Source organism: Osmia lignaria, chromosome 4, assembly GCF_051020975.1.
Source record: "Osmia lignaria lignaria isolate PbOS001 chromosome 4, iyOsmLign1, whole genome shotgun sequence".
Taxonomy (NCBI): domain Eukaryota; kingdom Metazoa; phylum Arthropoda; class Insecta; order Hymenoptera; family Megachilidae; genus Osmia; species Osmia lignaria.
Window position 1 is genome coordinate 6,304,206 of NC_135035.1, and position 20,344 is coordinate 6,324,549.

At 46.2% G+C, this 20,344-nt stretch overlaps 1 protein-coding gene across 1 annotated transcript; it reads right to left on the reverse strand.

Annotated features, from left to right (window-relative positions):
* Positions 1-15,988: 15,988 nt before the first annotated feature.
* LOC117603487 (uncharacterized) lies at positions 15,989-17,440 on the reverse strand. The gene is made up of 3 exons (XM_076688152.1): positions 17,189-17,440; positions 16,891-17,064; positions 15,989-16,039 (listed from the first exon to the last, which is right to left on the reverse strand). Exons 1-3 carry the CDS (start codon positions 17,438-17,440, stop codon positions 15,989-15,991), a joined length of 477 nt encoding a protein of 158 aa, XP_076544267.1.
* Between the last annotated feature and the right edge of the window lie 2,904 nt (positions 17,441-20,344).

Genomic DNA, 20,344 nt, shown 5'->3' on the forward strand with positions numbered 1-20,344 from the left:
GAGAAAGGCCGAGTTCGTTGTACCCTTGTTTCGTCGGATGGAAATCGAAGAATTCGCTGGACGAAAGATATTTTCTGCTAATTAGCTATGAAAGAGGTACAAGAGGAGGTGGGTGGGTGTTGGTAGAGCTAGATAAGCCGGTGGATAGAGATAGGTAAAAGAGGAGCGGACACGGTGGTTGTCCTAAGGCTGTAAAGTAAGGCGACCGCGTCGCGCATCCTTAGAGTGGCTGCACTTTGAGCGCGCAACGCGCTGGTGTGCCGTTGCTGCTGCAGGCGGCGTAAAGAAGACGCATTGTGAGGCCGGTGCACGGCATTCACGGGAATGAATGCGCCCTCTGGAGCGACACAGTCTCAGATGTAAGACACAAGAAGCATAAAAGAGTTGCCATTATGCGAAGCTTAAATAACAGGCGCGCGCTGGCGAACGAGCGAGCGAGCTGGCGCACACCGAGGCTCGTTTAAACACGGACGCCTGGCTATCCGTGTAAGCCGGCACACAAAGAAGCAGCTGTATTCTACGGCCGAGGAATTTCTATGGACTGTTTGTGGCGCTGCTGCCTTGTACGGCCACTTCTGTCCTCGGTGGCCCGCTCTTTTCCCTCTTCAAAACTTCTCTTTCCTCTCCTCGCGATTCTTCTTTTTCCTCATCCTCTTCTCTTCTGCCCACCTCCACCTCCTTCGACTCTTCTTTCTCCTTCGTTTCTTGCCGCGCTTTTCTCTGCCTTTTCCGGCCTCCTCCTTCGGCTTTCTTTCTTTCCTTTCTTTCCGACGACTCGAGTCCGCTTGCTTTCTTAACGCGGAAGAACGACAGTGCCGCGATCCTCGCAGACGTCGTCGAGACGTATTTTTCACCGAGAGAAGAAACGACAGGTTCACTTTCTTGTTCTCCATCTAACCGTGCGTCCTCTTCTTGTAACGGCAGCCGCGTTAAATGCTAATTATTGGAGGGCGTCGCTAGAAGACACCGAGATCCTTTACAAAAGAGGAGTTGCATCGCGAGAGAGCAACTTCCGCCAGACGATGCTCGTCGTTTACGCGTTTTCATCGGTAAAGACTTTGTTAAATAGGTTTTAATCGTGCTGATTTGTAGACGCGAGAATCGAGGGTTGGAAAAGGGTGTTTCGGATTAAGTGTGGCATAATTTAACACTAGAATTACCAAAGGGGTCAAAATGACTTGTTTCAAGTTTCTTAATTTAATTTATAAATTCTGTCAGGGTGTTTTTGCTGGAATGTATGTTGGCTATTGTCGAGATAAAGAATGGATATATACATGGTGTCCCATTTAAACTGATACAAAGCTCTTATTCCGTAACTATTAACCCTTTTGCTACCACGATCCCCAAATAGGGATTTGAATATATATATATTTTTTTATCACTTGCAATAGGATTATATTAAATAAAATGTTAAATAAAAATATCAAAAGTAAAAATTTGGCAGTTAATGGGTTAATGATAGAAAAACTTGTTGATATGGAAACGCTAGGAACGACAGACCCAAAGAATAACCGCTGTGGCACATTCTTGAGAAGTATTAATACATTAAAAAACAAAACTTGACCATCGTATCTCTTAAACTAATAATGCAAAAGATTTTTCACTTTGACCAAAACAGAGGCCCCCTTTTCCATTGCAATTTCAATATCAACAATTTTTTGTATCATTAATAGTTACGGAATAAGAGCTCTGTATCAGTTTAAATGGGGCATCAGTTTAAATATTTCATCTCGTATTTATTTAATTTTCTGTATTATTTTCAACTTAGAAATTAGTGTGCATCAAACGTCGGTAGTTCTAGTGTTAAACGAGGCATAGTTTACGACAAACACCGAATTGCTCTGGCGTTGTCTTTATAAAAAATGAGCCTATTTTTTGACTATTTTGACTATTGCTTGTGCTCTTCAAACAAGTAAAGGTAAACGAATACGCGACTAATTTGTTGTGTGTTTCTTTTCGAATCAAAGTGTAATTCACCCTCGTGACCGGTTTGTTAAAGCGATTGAACGCTAATTTTCTTTAAATCTTATCCTATATTAATTAAATTAATATTAATTATTTGCACCTTCCTTTTCTCTGCTAAGTTAACCAGCGTTATTGCCTAGGAAAAAAAAAATTCTCTACGCGCAACAAAGGGTGTTTATTCGCAAAAATAGTTTGGATAAAAATGTATTAGCAATTTGTTCGATATAGAAATTTCAATAGATCGGTCGGGGCAGCGATGCGAGAGCTGTCTGATTCAGGGCAAGTAGAAACAACAGGTGCACGCCAGACGAGCGGGCTGGTAACACCGAGCTTTCGATCCCTCCAACCCCTTGACTCGCAACCCCTCCAGAACTCGCGGTTATGTCAGGCGTTGGCCTCTGGCATTGCGGTAGGTTCCACGCGTTACCCTCGTCCCTGATCTCCGCTCCGATCCCTCTGGTTTATTCTGCATAGCGGTTACTCGCTGCTGTTTCATCCCTCCGCTCGATAACCCGATCAGTTTCCCTTAACCCATTCCTCCACGTGGTTAACCCTTTCGAGGTAAACACGACGATCGAACGATCGAAAATTCAATATAATTTCTGTTATTTCTGCATTGGATCGGGGAAAATTATTATCAATTTTGTTTCTGCCGCTAGAAAAGTGTCCGAGCGGTTGGTATTGTTTGAAACTTAAAATAACCCACATAGAAGCATGCAGGTGTCTCTTTTTCGTAGCCTGTATGCCGACGGACGAGTCGATGGTGTAATGTGGGTGGTGGATCGGGTAGGTGCGCGCGCCCTTATTCGACTCTTTTGTCTAGGCGTCCATTCTCTGGCACATTATCAGGCCTATTGTCCCTCACATTGTTACCCCTACCCCGTCGTCTCATTGTTTTGCAATTTCCCCCACTTAACCGATACGACCGCCCCGCCAACATCCCTTTCCTCGCTTCTCCTTCCCGTTCTTCCCGTAGCTACCCCTATTCCTCCGCTTTCGCTTGCCCCATTGCACCCGCTCCTTTCCTCTATCGCGCCGCTTCGACCTCTCCTCGTCGTTTCGTGTACCTTGAAAAGCTAACGAGAAGTTCGTTGTCTCCTCTGCCGGAAACGCTGTCCAAGTGCACGTATGGGGAAAAACGGAAGGGAACGTCGTCGCCCTCGCGGTTCCTGCGGACCCAGATTACACGGGATACGGTTCAACATCCCTGGAAATTCGAGACACATTGTCGGACGCGTTTTTCTTCGCAAACGTATTAATTCTAACGGCACGTTTGACGTGGGGTGTCGAAGCGTAGCGAGACGACTGTTTCGAATGGGATCGGAAAGAGACGGGTGGAAAAAATGAGAGGCGAGCGTTGGATTCGCGGAGCGATTCGTCGACGCCAGCGTTGAAGGGAAAGTTTCGAAACGAGAATTTCAGTCACCGCAACAAGCAGAAAGGACGGATGCCTGGAAAACAATAATTAGGAACGCCCGGTGCGCGAATCCGTACAACGTTCAGTCGAGAATATATTTCCGAGCTTTCAGCTCTCTCTCTTCCTTCCTCTTTCTCTCCCTCAAACCTCTGTGTCTTTCTCCTGGCTCTGGTGGCGCGCCACTCACCCCTCTGCCTGGAAGCCCTTGGAACTCCGTAAAATAGACAAAAGCTCCGCTGCCGAACAATTCGTCTATTCTACTGCGCGGTTACGAGCGAACGAGCTTCAGCGTATAACATATTCGCATGGACTCTCCTCCCCGCGTTTCCCACCCTTCCCGCACCCCATCATCCAGCACCACCGACGTGTCCTCCTCGTCCTGCTTTTCCTCGATCCCTTTTATCCGACGATCGTCCTTCGTCCTGTGCGTGTGACCGAGGACACTGGCATCCACACACGTCCGCCTGCACCTGTGTATACCTTTTCACCGCGCCGTACCATTCTGTCAGCGCAGTTTCCAACTTTTAACAGGTTCCTCTGTCGGCAGACCTGGCCATTCGCCTTGTTCTGACGATTCCAACCGACTCGTTTCGATTAGCCCATCTCCTCTCTGCGTTCGCGGACCACCGTTTCATCGTTTCTCCTTTTCTATCATTCCTCGCTTTCGTTCCTGCGGTACGAATCGCAGCGGAAAATCGGTTCCTCGAAAAGATCGGACAGAGGGAAGAGTCGATTCGCGCGAACCTTCTCTCGCGAGCGGTATTGTACGGTCGGGGAGAAAAAAGGAGGAAGAGAAAAAGAATTGAAATTATTCCGGCACGCATTTAGGCTTTTTCTGCGGGGCAACGACAGCGCCGGTTAAATTTGCATCGGCAGCTTATTCAACGCCGTGAAATCTGGAAATCTCGAGCAGCCCCGTGGTGCAAGCTTTCCGCGAGAGGACTCGCATTGTACCAGTCGCATAGAATTCGCGGCACTGAATGCGCCTCCCTCGCGTCTCCTTCGCCCTGTTCGCTCCTTTTCTGTTTTCCTTTCTCCCTCTTGCACCGACGTCTTTTTGTTTCTCCCCTCTTTTCCCTCGATTTCTTTCTTTCTTTCTTTTTTTATTAGCGCTTATAATACGCAATATAGGTACAAATCCCGACGCGAGCGGCGAAAGATTAATAAGACTGACGCGAGGTATCGACGTTCGAATATAATGGCTCTGAACGAGCGTATCGGCCATTCGGATGGTATTTTCGTGACAGCGTCACGACGCCTCGTTTGTCACATTACGAGCCATCGACTTTTCCCCACCCGGACCGGCCCGACGCGACGTGGCGGTCCGCCGCGGCCGCGCGTGCAACGGAATTATGCAGCTCGATGCATAATTCCGTCGATGCTTTCGCGACTGCCCGCTAGCGTGCCCGCAAACTCTCCTGATCTGCACGCCGATCAGCCTGTCGCGTGCGTCCTCGTCGCCTCGCGGTTTTGCTCCTAAGGCGAAATGGACGAGTTTCATCCGCGACGATAAGGGTTGAGAAACACCGGGGTGCAATGGTTCTTTGACGAATAGGAAAATTTCTCTTCGATATCTGGCGAGATTAAAAGGTTCGCGGTGAATTCTTGTTAGACGAACGTCATCGAATCGAGCGTGAAATTCGACAAAGGTGGCAGGAGGGTAAGAAGGAAAGGGTAGATTTCGGGGGGGTGGTGGTTATGGTAGTGGTCTGGTAACAATAGGTCGGTGTGGTGGTGGTCGCCACAATGCTGGCTTGCCTGACTTCTTTGCGTGTCAAATGACTGAAAAGCCGTGGGGAGTGCACGGGTGGGGGTTGTGGGTGGACCAAGTGGATGGGGGTTGCAGGGCGGGTACACGGTGGTATGAAAGGCGTGCTTTGTTTGGAAACAATGCCGATACTCGGCTACATCCTCATCTCCATTCTTCGCCTTGACGCAGCGCCGCTCCGAAAAGGGTTGCCTTTATTCATCCCTGATTAAAGTTATAGGTTATTTTCGCTCTGTTTCACTGCGAAATACTTTCTAAGATTTTCACCGCCTCTGTCACCGAGATCTTCGAATTCAAACGAGATCTTTCGTCGTTGCTCGCCTAATTATCGCTTTACCGAGTAAAAAAAAAAAGACACGTTAGCGATCGATTAACCTTCATGGGACGTTGAAACGTTCCCCTGTGTTCTCCGGATATTGAAATTCAAATCAGAATCGGTGAAAAAAAAGAATCACCGTTCGTTCGAACAATTATCGAACACAACCCCCTAAATAATCCGAGCTTAATGGTCGAGCAACAAACGCATCTAATTCGGAAGAATAGAGTCGTCGTTGCACGTCGGACTTGCTCTGCCGGAAACTCGCCCCCAACCCCGGCGTTTTCTGGTTTCAAAGGCGAGGTAAGCCTGGCCCGTGCTGGCCGGGAGAGGAGACGTCGCCGAAGGAAAGCTCATAACAAACTATTGAAAAGCCAACGAATGAAAAATCAATGGCGGGTGGGCACGGGCCAGACCGGTCCGGGGACGGGGTATATATACGCGGGAGGGAAAGCTACAGGGTGGAAGTTGGGGGGGTGGTTTGGTGAATGGAATATTATTGGGGCATCCTTTCACGCGGACTCGACGGAGGCTAGAAGACCTCATCTGGCGAGCTGTATGGATGCCGTTCGCCCCGGCAATGCCGCCTATTGAACCGTTGCTTATGTATGTACGTATTTACACACGCGTGTGTGCACGTGTGTTCACGTACAAGGAGCTTGTTGCACACATCCGTCCCTGCGTTACTCTAACACCTCGTCGTTCTTTCTCTGTTCACCACGGTTCCGTACACGTGTAGGAATATCTATAAATGCATGTACCACGGTCCGTTGGTGTGGGTGTAGGTTCTTACATTTCATGATTTATCACGCAGCTTTCAACGGGCCTCAAAGCGTCCTGAAAGCGCGCAGATTGATAAAAGAAATAATAGAGGACGCGAAATAGAGGGACTCGATCTGATACGAGGAAAGGGAGTGTGAGGGTGGTTCGCTCGGGGTAGGATAGAGAGGAAGGATCGAGAGAAAGAGGGAGAAACAGAGATTCCAAGGGTGGAACGATGAAACGACGAGAAGAAGAGGCGGAGGGGGGATGTCGAACGTCGTTTCTGTGAAATAGGGGTGGTGGATCCTTTCGATACGCTTCAGCCCGCTTCCCTCCACCCTTTTTCCTACTCGATTGCGTGTCTTTATACTCAACTGGCACGCGGGCATCCCTGTTCGCTGCCTCGTCTCGTGCCACGTGCGCCTCGATATTCTTCCGGGGTAAACAATATTCCTTTCATTCTTCGTCGCAACCTTTTCACCGTGATTAATGCTTGTCTTCGTTCTGAAAAAAGAAACAACACCATAGACGTCGTACCTAATTTCGATATCCTATTTAAGGATTTCTGAATCAATCTTTCGCCCCACCCGTGTCAAAGGTTAATTGTTTCGAAAGAAGACGTTTGTCTTGTGGTTCGCGTGCGACGAGAATGTGTCGACGCACGAAGACGGGATGAAAAGGGGTTGCGTGGGTGGCGTAGGGTAGAAAGCGCGGGGCTTGGGAAGCCGGAAAGTTGCAAATGGGATGAAAGGGGACGGCAGTTGGAGCGAGAGATAGAGAGGAAAGAGGGGAAAGACAAAAGGGGTGGTAGAGAACTGTGAATCCCGTGGCAGCATTGTCACTCCATTCGCCGGGGTTGCAAAGCCGGGGCGGTTCCGACGCCACCACTACCACCGCTCCTACCACCACCATCGCCACCACCACCGCGTTCGCTTCAACCCCGCGAGCTAACCTTGTTTTACTGCCGTCTTCCGGATTGTCTACCGAATCGACCGAAGCAGTTAATTACTCGTTAATATACTGCCACGCGATATTATCGTTATTTTTCGATCGACTAACGCCGCTAAATTCATCCTCAAAGGATCGTTCTGCTCTACCATTTTTCGAGGATAAATTGATCCATCTTCGATTCACCTGTGGATCTTGGAAAAAGAAAGATATCAAACTATTAGGAGGGGTTTCAAAGCAAGGGGTGACTTTACGATTCTCGCATTATACAGTCATCGGCCCTTCATTGGGGTTGTTAAAGCGCGCCCTTGGAGGGTGGCTTTCGAACGCACGATTTATCATTATCTCGATAACTGTGTAAAGATAAGGCGGTCGGCGCCGCGAGTGGGTGCCGTATTCGCGGCGGGGTGGTCGTATGATTTACTATTTCCTCGACGCATCTGCTCGCTTAATTAACGTTTCTCCGATGCCATTTCAAAGATACGTATCAACGGGTCGCCGTCGCGGCGTTGAAAGGCGCGGCGCGGAAATGTCAGCAGTCGATGTAATTGTGTTTCGTGACGTGCTTTATTGCCGCGCGATAAAATTCACCCGACGAGATTTCTTTCTTCTCCCCGGCGATCTTTTTTCATTTTATTTAATCCATCAGTCCCGTCGAACGTTTCGATTTAACGAACGTAATCGTTATCGATCGATTCCCTCGACGGAGGAGGGGTAGAGAGTTTACACCCTCGAGCCTTGGCGCGGCGCGTGGCCGCGTGTAAAGTGGAATACATCTCGAAATAATGAACGGCTGACCGCATTTTTCAATGGCTCGTGCACGTGGTTTAGGGTGATTACACGCGGGCTAGCATATTGCACGGATCGCAGGGGTTGGAAAGCGTGTACGGGGGCGTGGTGTCGATTCACCCTACTTTGTCGACCTCTTCTTCTCTATCTTCCATCTTCACCCTCTGCACGCGACGATGTTTCCGAATACCTTCTCGGAGAAACATTTTTAAACCAAATCGTCCCCAGGATTCACAAATCCCCCGACATTCCGCAGCGTCTCAGATCCGATAGGAGCGAGTGGTTAGAATAATCCATTGGAAACAGAAGCTTCGGACAAACGGTGTGCACAATGGCACAGCGCAGCGTCCCGACGTCGTTGTGTTTTCGGCTATCTCTCCGCGAGGACGGACCTCTCATTGCTACCACGTAGCGGCGCAGTCAGCTATTATGTTTATTAAGTTGCCGGGGTTTGGGTTGATTGTACGAGAGTAAAGGCGTGCTGTAGGAGGACGGCAGAGAAGGAGGACGTAGCAGAAGGTGGTTGGCGAGGGGTCGGATGGTTTAGAAGCAGGGGGGTGTATTGTACCGAGCATTGTCTGCCCCATTGTGTGACATCACGGCCCGATAACTGCCGATAAGACCGCGGCAATGCTCAGCTTGTGTGCACGTGTACGTGCCGGACGTTTGTGTGTTTGCCCGCGGAGAGAGAGGAGCTGCTAGATACGAAAGAAATATAATGTAGGTAGAGAGTAGAGAGGTTATAGAGGCAGCGTCGTTGCCCCAGGAGGAGGACGGCTGATGGAGGTCGAGTGACTTTGCGGGGTGCTCGCCCCTTTATTCTTCCGATTCCTCGTACCTCTTCCTCGGATCGAGATCGCATGCCGTTGCTAAACGCCTCTCTCGTCCTTTGTGCCTCCCTCCACCTGCCTGGCCCTCGAGCCTTGAACTCGCGTTACCCTCGTTCACCGATACTCGCCAGTTATTGGAAAGTAGATCCAGACGCGGTTGCGCGGTAGTCGGTATCTGTCGGCACTTTACATCGCGGATGATTAAAAAACCTTGCCTGATTATTTATCTCGACGAGCGGCCGATTTTATCCCGTTGGCTTAAAGGAAGAAGTTTAATCGCGAGGTTTAACGCGTTCGTTCGGCGCGAAACGCGACTTGAAAGGCCGTGGCACGACTGCACTCGGCTTTCTCGAAATTCCCGGCAATTTCTACAACTTTGCTGCTTAACTCCGCCGGTCTCATTAGGACGTGATTTCTGTTCCAGGCGCTGGAGTCTCGGAGGCCCGTGGCGCGGTAAGTGGCACTTTCGCCCTTTTCATTCCAGACAGAGCCGCGGGTGAGTAATCGTTTAAACCCGTGCGCCACGGCCCGTGGCATTAACGTTGGGCGAGAAGAAGAAGAAGGAAAAAAAAGAAAAAAAATGAAAAAGAAAGAGTGTCATTGAGAAGGAAGTACCCCCAGTCCAGCGTAGCTGCCACCCCTCCCCACGCGTGCCACCCTTTTCTCGCCCGACGTTATATTGACCCAACACAGAAGCGCGCATTCATGCCCGGCCGCGTGGCTACCGGCCGAATATGAATAACAATCAGAAACTATGACCCCTCCCGCGCGATCTATATAACCACCGTAATATATGTATACGGTGCCCTTTACGAGCCACCGGCATTTTTATGATAATCAGCCAATCGGGGGACGGCCGAACGCTCCGCTCGTTCCCCCTTCCTACCCTCGCCTATTGTAAACAGAAATCGTCGCTTGAATTTGTTCCGCGGCGATGCAGAAAAAAGAGCATAAAGAAGATCGCCAAATCCTCGGCGAAATAGAATGATTGACCCGCGAGGGGAGTTTTTTCGCGTTAATACGGAAGATTTCAGCCCCTATGTATTAAATTCTTTTCTTCTTCCTTGGTTTTCATGAATTCTAATTCTATAATTGCCTCGCAATTCGGGGGATATCTGTTCAAATATTTGCCGGATCGTATCGAGCCGAATGGCCGTCGAATATTTCGTTGAACGAATCCTCGAAACGAATCCATCCAGCACGCTCGGCCCAGTTTCGTGATTCTGCCGAACGCTGCCCCGGCCCGATTCTTCCTTCCCATCCGCGTCTTAGTTCCGCGCGATTACGTTCGTTTGAACCCGGACGAATCGTTTGAATATCTCTCGAAACGTGGTCAGCCTCTTGTTGGCCGGGCCATTCACGGCCGTTTCTTCATCGGCGCGGCGTCTGGCTGTCGGTCCGGTCGAGCCGGCGCGGCGTTCAGCGAAATAGAAGCGGACTCCGCGCCACGCCGCGCGCGTTAGCCCGCGCTTCGCGCATTGTACAACGATTTGTACGGATTTCAGTTCTCTTGCTGTGTGGGCGCGTACACGCAGCGGCCGCCTCGGATCGCTCGTCTTGAGAGCGCGTTCTATGCTCATCTCGCGGCCGGTGCAGGGAGGTAAAGAGGGCAACGCGTAGATACAGAGATTGGTTAGAGGAGAACGGGATGAGGAGCAAGAGAATCGCGGGCGAGGAGGAAGAAAGAGGAGATGGTGGCTGGCCGTTTTGTGCGCGCCGCGCAAAAGATGCCTTTGAATCCTTAATTCCCTTTGAAACTCTCATTCTGGGAGCAAAATGGCGAGAACGAACCGTATTCTTCGTTTGAATGACGTATTGAGCGAGTTTTGTATGCCGTTGCGTCCGCGTGTGGCTCATCCAGAGCCTATGCCTGCTTATACGTAATACGTTCTCTCTTTTCTCTTCCTACCGCGTTTCTTGCCGCGAAGAAGAGAGCCCACAGCCAGTTGCTCTTTTTTTTTTCTTCTTTCTTCCCTCACCACCCTTTTTCCATAGCTTTTCTAACCTTCTTTCAACCGTTTCTTCGTTACTCGCGTCACGAGCTTCTTACTTGCCTTCCAGTTTCAACTTTGACCGAAATTCTTTCGCCGTTTCGCCGGCTAAAATTGACTTTCATTCGGAAAAATTTCTTCGAAAGCGTTTGCGAAGGCTTCGTGTTCAAGAAAGATTGTTATTCCGTCAACGATTACCTGTCCAAGTTCAATAATCAGCTTCGTTACGCGGTGGCTCGAATGAAAGGAGAAACGCGGTTAGGGAAGGATAAAAGGGGGAGTACCGAAGGAAGGGCGGTGGATCCGAAACCGAAGGGAAAGGGTGGGTGATCTTGCGGACTTAATCGGGCATCGATGCTTTCCTTCGCGAACAATTGACGTCTGACTTTGACGCGCCCTCTGACACTTTCTCCGCCACTCTCTTTCTTCCTCGTTCTTTGTTCGCTGAGAAATCGACGGAACGCGAAGTCGACGCTCCGATCGATGGTCCATCGTTTACCCGTGGATTCTGTGATTCTTTTGCGAGGAATCGTTCGACTGTATAATCGAAAAACGAAGCGAAATGCAAACCAATGTCGTCGGAATTCGAAGACCTTTTTTATTTTCATCTTTCTTCGCTGCGCGACTGTTCTCTTTTGAATCAAGTATTCGGTCGACGGGAGTAACTCGCAAGAAATGTGTTTTGCGTTACTTCTTGGTCCCTTTCGAGGGAAAAAGTAGTTCGCGAGACGCTGGTTTTAAGGTTTTAGCAGCGTAGTCGGGAGCGTATTCCTTTTCTTTATTTCCAACAATGTTCCACAATTGCTCCTTTCGAAGGGAAACGTTAAATCGACGAGTAGAAACTGTTCCAAGGAAAATGGGTTTCATTGCATACGTTAATGAACATGAGACGTTCGAAAATTTATCAAATATTTTAAAAAAAAAGCTCATTAGTATCCGAACACCCTCTAAAACAGAATACTCTTTTTAAAATTGGACCAAATGACTTGTGATTTTTTGAGGAGCTACAAAAATTGATATACAATTATTTGAAATAAAATTATAATTTGTCGCAGTCGCAACAAAAATACTGAAAGGCACTTTTTATAATTGGTTCTTTTGGCCCTCTAATGAAAATTAAAAATATACATTTTGTAGATTTCAATTTTAAAAATTAAAACATACATGTTGTAGATATTATTAAGCTATATGGATGCTGAAAATTTCATCGAAATCGGTCAACGTGTCCAAAAGTTATAAGCAATTAACAGCGAAAATCGTGAATAATCTCGATTTTCGCTAATTTTAATTGCTTGTAAGACGCGTTGATCGATTTCCATGAAATTTTCAGCATACATATTTTAATTTTCATTACGGGCCCAAAAGAAACAATTACAAAAAGTGCCCTCCAGTATTTTTGTCGCGACTCCGACAAATTGTAATTTTATTCCGTACAATTGTATATTAATTTTTGTAGCTTCTCAAAAAATCTCAATCCAATTTGAAAAAGAGTATTCCGTTTTAGATGGTGTCCGGATACTTATGAGCGGGGGTGTAGGTGGCCCCGGTTTGTCGTAGCAGGAACAAAGTCTCTGGCACACGGCAGTTCTGCCAAGAATTCCGCATTATCGGCCGGGTTTCTCGCGGATACAATTTCCCAACACAATTTTCTTTTCAGTCGCCCGAGCGAATCTAGCCCGGCCCGGCTGGTGGTGGGTGGCAAATGGCAAAGGGGGTAGGGTGAGAAAGAGAAAGAGTTAGGTTTGATGGAGGGGGAGGCAGAGCAGCGCAGCCCATATTCGTGCATTGTGGCACGTTCCATCGCGTTCTCAACTGAACTGAACTCGACTCAACACTGGAGGACACAATGGGCGGTATGAATAAGTATAACAGACAGACACCGGTACAGACAGACACAGGTAGCTCAGGCCGCAGTATGTGAATGAGGAACCCATTTGATAACACGCCTCCACAGCCACCCAGGTCCATTGTGTCGCTTCCTATTCAGCTGCTCTATGCCCTCTTCTCCTCCTAACCCCTCTTCGCCTCCTTCTACACCCCCACCGCTTCTGCTGCTCCTGCTCTTCCTCACCCTCTCTTCATCCGCTATCTTCCTCCCCGCCGCCACCCGCGCCTCTTTCCTTCCGATATCGCCGCGGAAATCTTATCCTGTCGAGCCTATACCTTCCGTACGCGCGAAAAACCATACACCCGTTCATCCTCGTTACAAGCTTCCGCCCGCGCATTGTCGCCCCCTTTGAAATACCATTATCTCGGCTCGTTAACATTTTCGCGCTCGCGTTATCGAAAATTTTCACACCGGCCCACGCGACGGTTAGATAAAAAGAGGATCGCTTCAGCGTTTCCTTTCATTCTGATAGTAATTTTTATCTATCGAACCGTTACTTTGGGAAGCTCCGCGGGGTTTACGATCTTGTTGCAGGAAGATTGGATCCTTTAGAGAGGAGCTAAGAATTTTCATCATTTTTTACAAGCCATCCGGTGCTCGCAACCTTGTGGCATAGATCCTTCCGAGATCATGCTTCCCCTTTAAGTTCGATTAGCAACGATCGAAAAATCGTCGCGAACCCGAAGCAACCGAGACACGGGAGAGAAAATTTGGGAAGTTCGAATATTTATCGAAAATGCAATATTCAATCGAAACGGGCAGACATTTGCGAAAGGTTGAATGCTAGTTTACCGGTCGCGTCCATCGGATTCGAATCGATTTTCTAGTCAATGTCGAAACGGACCGGCAACAATGCTCCGATTTTCGGGATCTCGCTAGCATAAATAGCGAACACCGAAGGTCCTGTAGGTGTGGTGGTTGCCGGTGGACCATCCAGCTCCAACTATCCCAACGAGCCTCTCCGTACGTACGTGTACGTTGTACACCGAGTACCGACAACAATGAGGCAGAGACAAAGGCCAGGTACAATGCTGATGTTGAACTCGACTGATTTCGACGATTTTTGGCCTTTGCATGTGCATCGCGCGTTACTCGACAATGATTCCCGCATACGTAATCATCGCTATGGGCAGGGAAGGCTGGTACACTCGCGATGCAGTGGCTCTCACGCGCGCCCTCTTTTTCCATCGCGATTCAGCTTGGTCCCGTTTCGTCCCATCCCGTTCCCGTGACCGTCCCGTTCCATCCTGTCTCCCCGCTCGTTCGCGTTTCGTCCCGGGGCTTTTCAATGCTCCTCTAACGCACAATGACGCCGCGCCATCGCGATTCCGCGAGCCGTTTATCGGTTTAAATACCAGCACAGGCCGGATAATAATAATCGTAAGCGATAGCCGATTTATGCCCGCAACCAGCCGTGTTTCTAGCCGACCGCTACAATGTATCTAATCAATGCCAGTTAATGCCAAAACGGTGTGTGGCTATTTAAATGCGATACTGATAATTACGCGGACTCCGCTGCTTAATATTCCGAGATTGTTTCGTTTAATCTATTTACCTTTTAGCTATACCGAATCTCTGGCGTTGCTAAAGTGTCGCGGGTACATTAACGAAACTATAAGACGGTGAACGCAGCGGGAAGTTAAAGAACGGATTAGACGGTGTTCTTTCGCGAGAATTTTTTGTGAATCGGTCGCGAGGAGGGCCGATCGATTGAGCACCCCTGACCGCACCTGAATAGATACATTGTGCCGGGGCAGCCTATTGACGGGCGATTGTTCCCTCAACAATAACAACAATATCTGAATAGTCGTCGTGCACATCTCTCGCGCATTGCACGCACCCACGCATCCACGTACCAGCTCGCGCACGCACTCGCTTGCACGCGTGCATCCCTTTGCACGCTCTTCGCACGCCCGCGTCGCGCATCCCTTCACACGCTCGCACGTACACTTTTGCGTTAGGATTGAGAGCATCTCTCGCGGCCTACGAACGCGGTTAAATAGTTAATGGGCCGGTCGTGACTCTATTTTCGTAGGATCCACGGGATCGCGCGTGCGGTTACCCCATAGAAACGCGTTTTCAAATTCTCTCGGGGAAGAAGGCGCGTAGTGGGGTGGTAGGTTATTAAGATGATGAATGAAAATGAAAATCCTTTCAATGGATATTAATGAAATAATTGAGCATAATCGAGGATCGTTGTAAAATATTGTTTATTACCCGCTTGTAAACAATGGTCTGTAAAGACTCTAGCGAAACGGCTTTGGTACGGTTACAATACTCGATTGAGCGCGCATTACATTTATCGTGAAAATGTATAAGCCAATTGTAATTATAGCGCACTGTTCGATTGTTCGTGATATTATAATAGATTTGCTACATCGTTTGCGTACAAAGAGACGCCCGATCGTAATTTAACACACCGGTCAATGGGAATATTATTGACCGAGAAACTATTCGATATTATTTTCGCATAGATTAAATGTTTAAACTAGAGGCAGTCGTAAAAACAAACCTGGTTGTCGAGCGGTTTGGTCGTCTTTTAATGTTTCGCAGCTCTTCTCTAAATCTGTGTCACTTCAGATTACTTAGATCGTGCTGTTACCGCAAAATCAGTTCTTTGCAACGTACAGGTATTGTAAAATATTCCTTTACGTTTTGTAAAAAAAAAAAAAAGAAGGATTACGTTCCCTTCTCAGTAATGGACACACGAAAAACGTTTATTCCATTCCCGCGGTTTCCAACGACTTGATCACTCGCTGTATGCATAGTTTGCATAGTAAAAAGCCTGGTAACTCCTTAACGCGCGCATAAAAAAAGGTTCGCTAAAGAATTGACACCGCAGCCCGTAACCGGCCATTCGAATAATCGACGACGGTTCAATATTACCAGATATAATGACACGGGTATGAAAACTGGTGCAATCGTCTGACACGAGCAAAAAAAAAAGAAATAAAATAGAAACAGTGCATCATGAAGAAACAAAAATCATAAAAATTTTTCAACAAAACCCCAACGATTATATCTGACAATCAATCACCCAGTCAGCGCGATAGCAGCTGACAAAAGGTGAAAAAAAAAAAAAGGATCCATACACAAAAATTGTGTCGCTCATCGAACACGCGGATACATTGTTTCTCTATCTGTTCGTTTAGTTAGCACCAAGTCAAATTTTCGCGCGTTCACCGTTTCTCTCGTCGTCGATCCTTCTCGATTTTCGTCCAATAAAGAACCGGCTGCCGCTTGTCTCTTATTTATCACAGCTTAATGTCCGCAACGTCGTCCTCCGCGTCGATGGTATCCGCCTTGACGATGGTTCAAAACAGATACGGCGACGGTTCGCTGAAGCCGCATTCTTTGCAGTTTCTCTGTCGAAAAAAAAATCGAAGGTGAAATATCAACGATCTAACGCCTTCTGCGATCTCGCGTGTACTTCGAGGTTCGAAGTGAACTTGTTTCGAGTCTATTTTGTCCACGATACTGTCAAAATGGTCTAGTCTTAACCACCGAGGAAGAAGGACTGATCGAGTCTGTTGGTTCTTTTATCCCCGTCTCCCGTCGCTCGACTCGAGTCACTGAATTTCGTCCCAACAGAAGATAGAAATTTGCAATGCAGAACTTTCTGACCGCTCGTTATCGCCAAGTTCACGATAAAATCAAAGACGTTCGTGTGGGGGATCTAAAAAGCAAATTTTCCAAAGTACGTGCAAATTTTCAATTCTTATCTCCCCTTTTTGATCGACTGAAAATTGTTTAGAGTATCAAAGAAATTAGGATGTTATCGCTGTTGGATCAATTCTCATCGCCATCCTTGACGAACAAAGTCTCCTTCGTGGGGATGCGATTCGCGGAATTTCCTTACGGCAAATACTGGAGGAGGAGATCTTGGCCCTTCAAGTATTGGACCGTCGGTTTGATCGTATGTTTACCGGTACTGTACCAGTTTCAAGCTATGGCGAACTCGAGGAGCACAAAGAAGCTAGAAATCCGTGACGCAGAAACACAGACGGAAAGGAACTTGAACTTAGGGGGAATTACTTAGGATAATTTTTCACACCGAGAATTATATTTATGCGTACAAGTAATTGTAAGGATTCCGTATCGTGTAATTAATCTACTAATCAATGTATCGTTTAATTGATCATCATTTTCCGTACAATGAATCTGATAAATTGTCTTCTAGTATTAAATAACTCATTTATGATGAAAGGTTTCTTACCGTTGGATACTCCTCGATTAAACCGTATTCGCCTAAACGATAATAGATCGATCGGTTTTCCATGAAGCTTTTGAAATCGTAACGTGGCATCGTCGGGACTCTCATTTGCCAGCACGGTTCTCTGATATTCGCTCCTAAGTTTAATATGTCCCGTTGTCTGTAGTAAACACGGAGCTGTGTGCTCGGCTACGAGCAAAGTTATCCGGTTATTTTTCTAGTTGATAATTGAAATAAGAATATCTATTGCAAATGCAAATAAGAAAATTTATTCGCAATTGATATTCGAATCGTTCCCTACCTTCGGCTGTTTTCTGGGAGCATCTTCAGCGGGTGTCTCTGGTCTAGAAGAAGCTGGCGTTTGTTCCGGTGTGGTTGATTCGATGGAAGGCACAAAGCTACCGACTCCACTTGATTCGCTTGCCGTGCTCGGTGAAATCGGTCCACAACCGGCCAAAGTTCTCAGACCTTGCTCGTACAAAATTCTGCTTCCTATCGCGTAAAAGTGTTCCGCTTCTAAACCAGAAAGAGGCAGAGCTATCGATAATGCCATTTTTCCACCTTTCTTTTTATGCCGTTCTTCACATGCAAATTTCTGGGTTTCCAGCTTTGAAATCTATTGATTTCACTTGTATTCAGGCAACCGTTCGTTAGCTGAAGACCGTTACGACGTCAACGGACGACTAAATTAATGTTTAGGGTGTTCATCTTATCCCTCTACGATATAACGTATTCGTATGGTGTTTGCGTACTTACGCGCTTATGTGTAATTGTGTGCGAAAGTAAACACGACCTTTTCAATTTTCGATTGGAATTATAAACGTATTCTGGATCAAAGATAATAGCGCGGTAGAAATAGAAAGTATATTACGATTATTAATCCAGTCTGATGTATAACAGTGCTCTTATACTGTATACTGTATGTGTTTGAATTATAGTTCACAGATTGTTCAATTATTATATTTCAATACAAGACTTTTGCAGAAAGGAGAGTGATAATAAGGGGATTTGTAAATACCGCAAAAAATGAGTCGATAAAGTTGCTGTCCTATTTTATCGACGAAAGTCTACCTGTCGTCAGACCTATCGTCGATAAAGTCGTGCAGTTTCAGTCCTTACCAACGCTAGTTTAATTCACTTGCTAGGGATCGAAGTAAAGTTGGCGCAGAATAATAATATTTCTTATCTTGGAAAATTGCCCCCATTCGCTCCCTCGGAATCTAAAATTGCTCCAGTCGCAGATATTATATTTAATGAGATACTCGGAAATAAAAAGGTAGAAATTTGTTATCTGCAAAATCGATAGCAAATGCTCTTTTTACAAAAATATTATGGTACCAAACAGTTGATCTTGATTTGTTATATAAAATTCAATGGTTAGATATCTCAATAACAACTTATTAACAAGAAGCAATTGAAAATAAATGTTGTTGCGTATCTGCCGGTAAGTTATGACGTCATAAACGACCGTCAGTTATATCTACCGCGTGAAAGTAAATGTCAGCGACATCTGTCATTTGTACTTACATATAATGTTTCTTAATAATTTCTAGCACAAACAGTTGATTTTATTTATTTATTTTCATCACAAACATTTATTTTCAATTGCTTCTTAGTAATAAGTCCTTATTGAGATATCTGACCTTATAAAACTTATATAAAACTGACCTTAGAATCTCATAAAACAAATCGAGAGCAACCTTTTGGAACTATAATATTTTTGTAAAAAGACGATTAGCTATATATTTTGCAGATAATTTTTGCTTTTTTATTTCCGAATATCCCATTAAATATAATATTTGCGACTGGAGCAATTTTCGATTCCGAGGGCGCAAATGGGGAGCAATCTTTCAAGATAAGAAATATTATTATTCCGCGCCAACTTTACTTCGATTTGCTGGAGTGAATAATACCGGTAATATCGAAGGAAGTTTTCTTACCGACTACCGTTGATGCGTACGAAAGTTATTGATTACATCTGTTTCTTTTTCATTTTTATAATCATTCAGATTATTAAACAGTTATTAATACGTATATGAAGTAATCTACCCGATTTTGTACCGAATTGTTGCAATTGTCTTTTGATATATTCAACTTGCTATCTTTGTATGCTGGTAAGGAAGATTCTGTTTTACCAACAAGCTGGTAACTTATCCGTGTTTCTGCTAACGACTACTAGAGGGGTTGCAGATTTAAGGTAGAATTCGCTGCCTTGCTTTCGCACTAGGGTTTTCTCGCAAGTGCTTGCTAATAATAGTAGTTGCTATATAAGGTTCATCCTTAGCATCTTTACTCGTGGTCCGGTGCTACTCAGGAAGATCGACGGGTAGGCAGAGATGCTCGTTCTTGAAGGCGGAATTTCCCCTAGGAATGGTGGCGGCGTTGCGACTGGAGGGGGACGGGGAGAAACTTTGGAGGAAGGAAGAACAAGAAAAGAAGAAGAAGAAGAATAAAGAAGAAGAAAATTCGAGGTTTACGTTGTGGAAGAACACCCCCTGTGGTTGAAGGGGTGTGAGAAATGGAATCAGAGAATTCCCGAGACGGCGCGCCGGGGTTTAAGCGGAATTCCCCCCCGTAGATGACCGCGTGTTGTTACGGTGAGAAAGAACCCAAGGGTAAATGTGGGGGGGTATTAAAAAAATAAAAATATAGTGTTGTTCCGTTGTGAAGCTGGAAGCAGTGCTCCGGAAGGTCCCACGAAAATCCGCTGCAGGTTTGTTGATGGTCTGCCGTTACAGGTGTGAAGAATAGGGGAAAATACTTCGGTTGGCTGAGTTTGTGAAACCCTTTCCTGACGGTGTTGAGATGACCAAATCCTGGCAGGTGACGGACGGAAGTAGTGGTGGAGAAAACGGAACTGTTAAGGTGGTTACAGCTCACGAGAAAACAAAAAATGTTGCTCCCCCAGGGTTTGGGGGTTTTTAAAGGAAGAAAAAATGGAAGCTGACATATGAGAAGAAAAGCTCTTTCTGAGATGCGAAATGAAATATAGATGATGATATATCCATGCCACGAAACCATATCGGATTACAAAACATAACAAAACAAAAAATAAAAAAAAAAAAAACTCCAGCGCAACTCACCGCCACTGCCCGTTACTGTAGTAGTAACTTGTGACCACACTTTTGCTAGTTTTTGCAGTGTTTTATCAAAAATTCCGTATACTGATAACAATTTCTCCTGTCTTACCGACAGCTAAACCCTATACGAGTGTTCCTCTCTTGCACCGCTAGGGCATCGTAACTTTAATTGCTAACAACCTCTATCTAAAGATTGTTATATATTAAACATTATCCGAAAATTATCATCATCCGCAAACAAACTCTGGTTTCTTGCAAATCGTGTAACAATCATTCGACTTTGTTAACTCATCATCGAATAGATCTAAAAGTTCAATATGAAGAAATTAAGATATCGCTAGTACATATAAATGTAGGGTGTCTGACGTTTCCTATTT

Bases quoted from the DNA above. Each gene is read 5' to 3' on its own strand.
- LOC117603487 (XM_076688152.1), bottom strand. From the start codon at position 17,440: ATGGCATTATCGATAGCTCTGCCTCTTTCTGGTTTAGAAGCGGAACAC. The intron at 17,065-17,188 runs GTAGGGAACGAT...CCGAGCACACAG, and splicing joins CTCCCAGAAAACAGCCGAAG to CTCCGTGTTTACTACAGACA. The intron at 16,040-16,890 runs GTAAGAAACCTT...TTTTTTCGACAG, and splicing joins TAATCGAGGAGTATCCAACG to AGAAACTGCAAAGAATGCGG.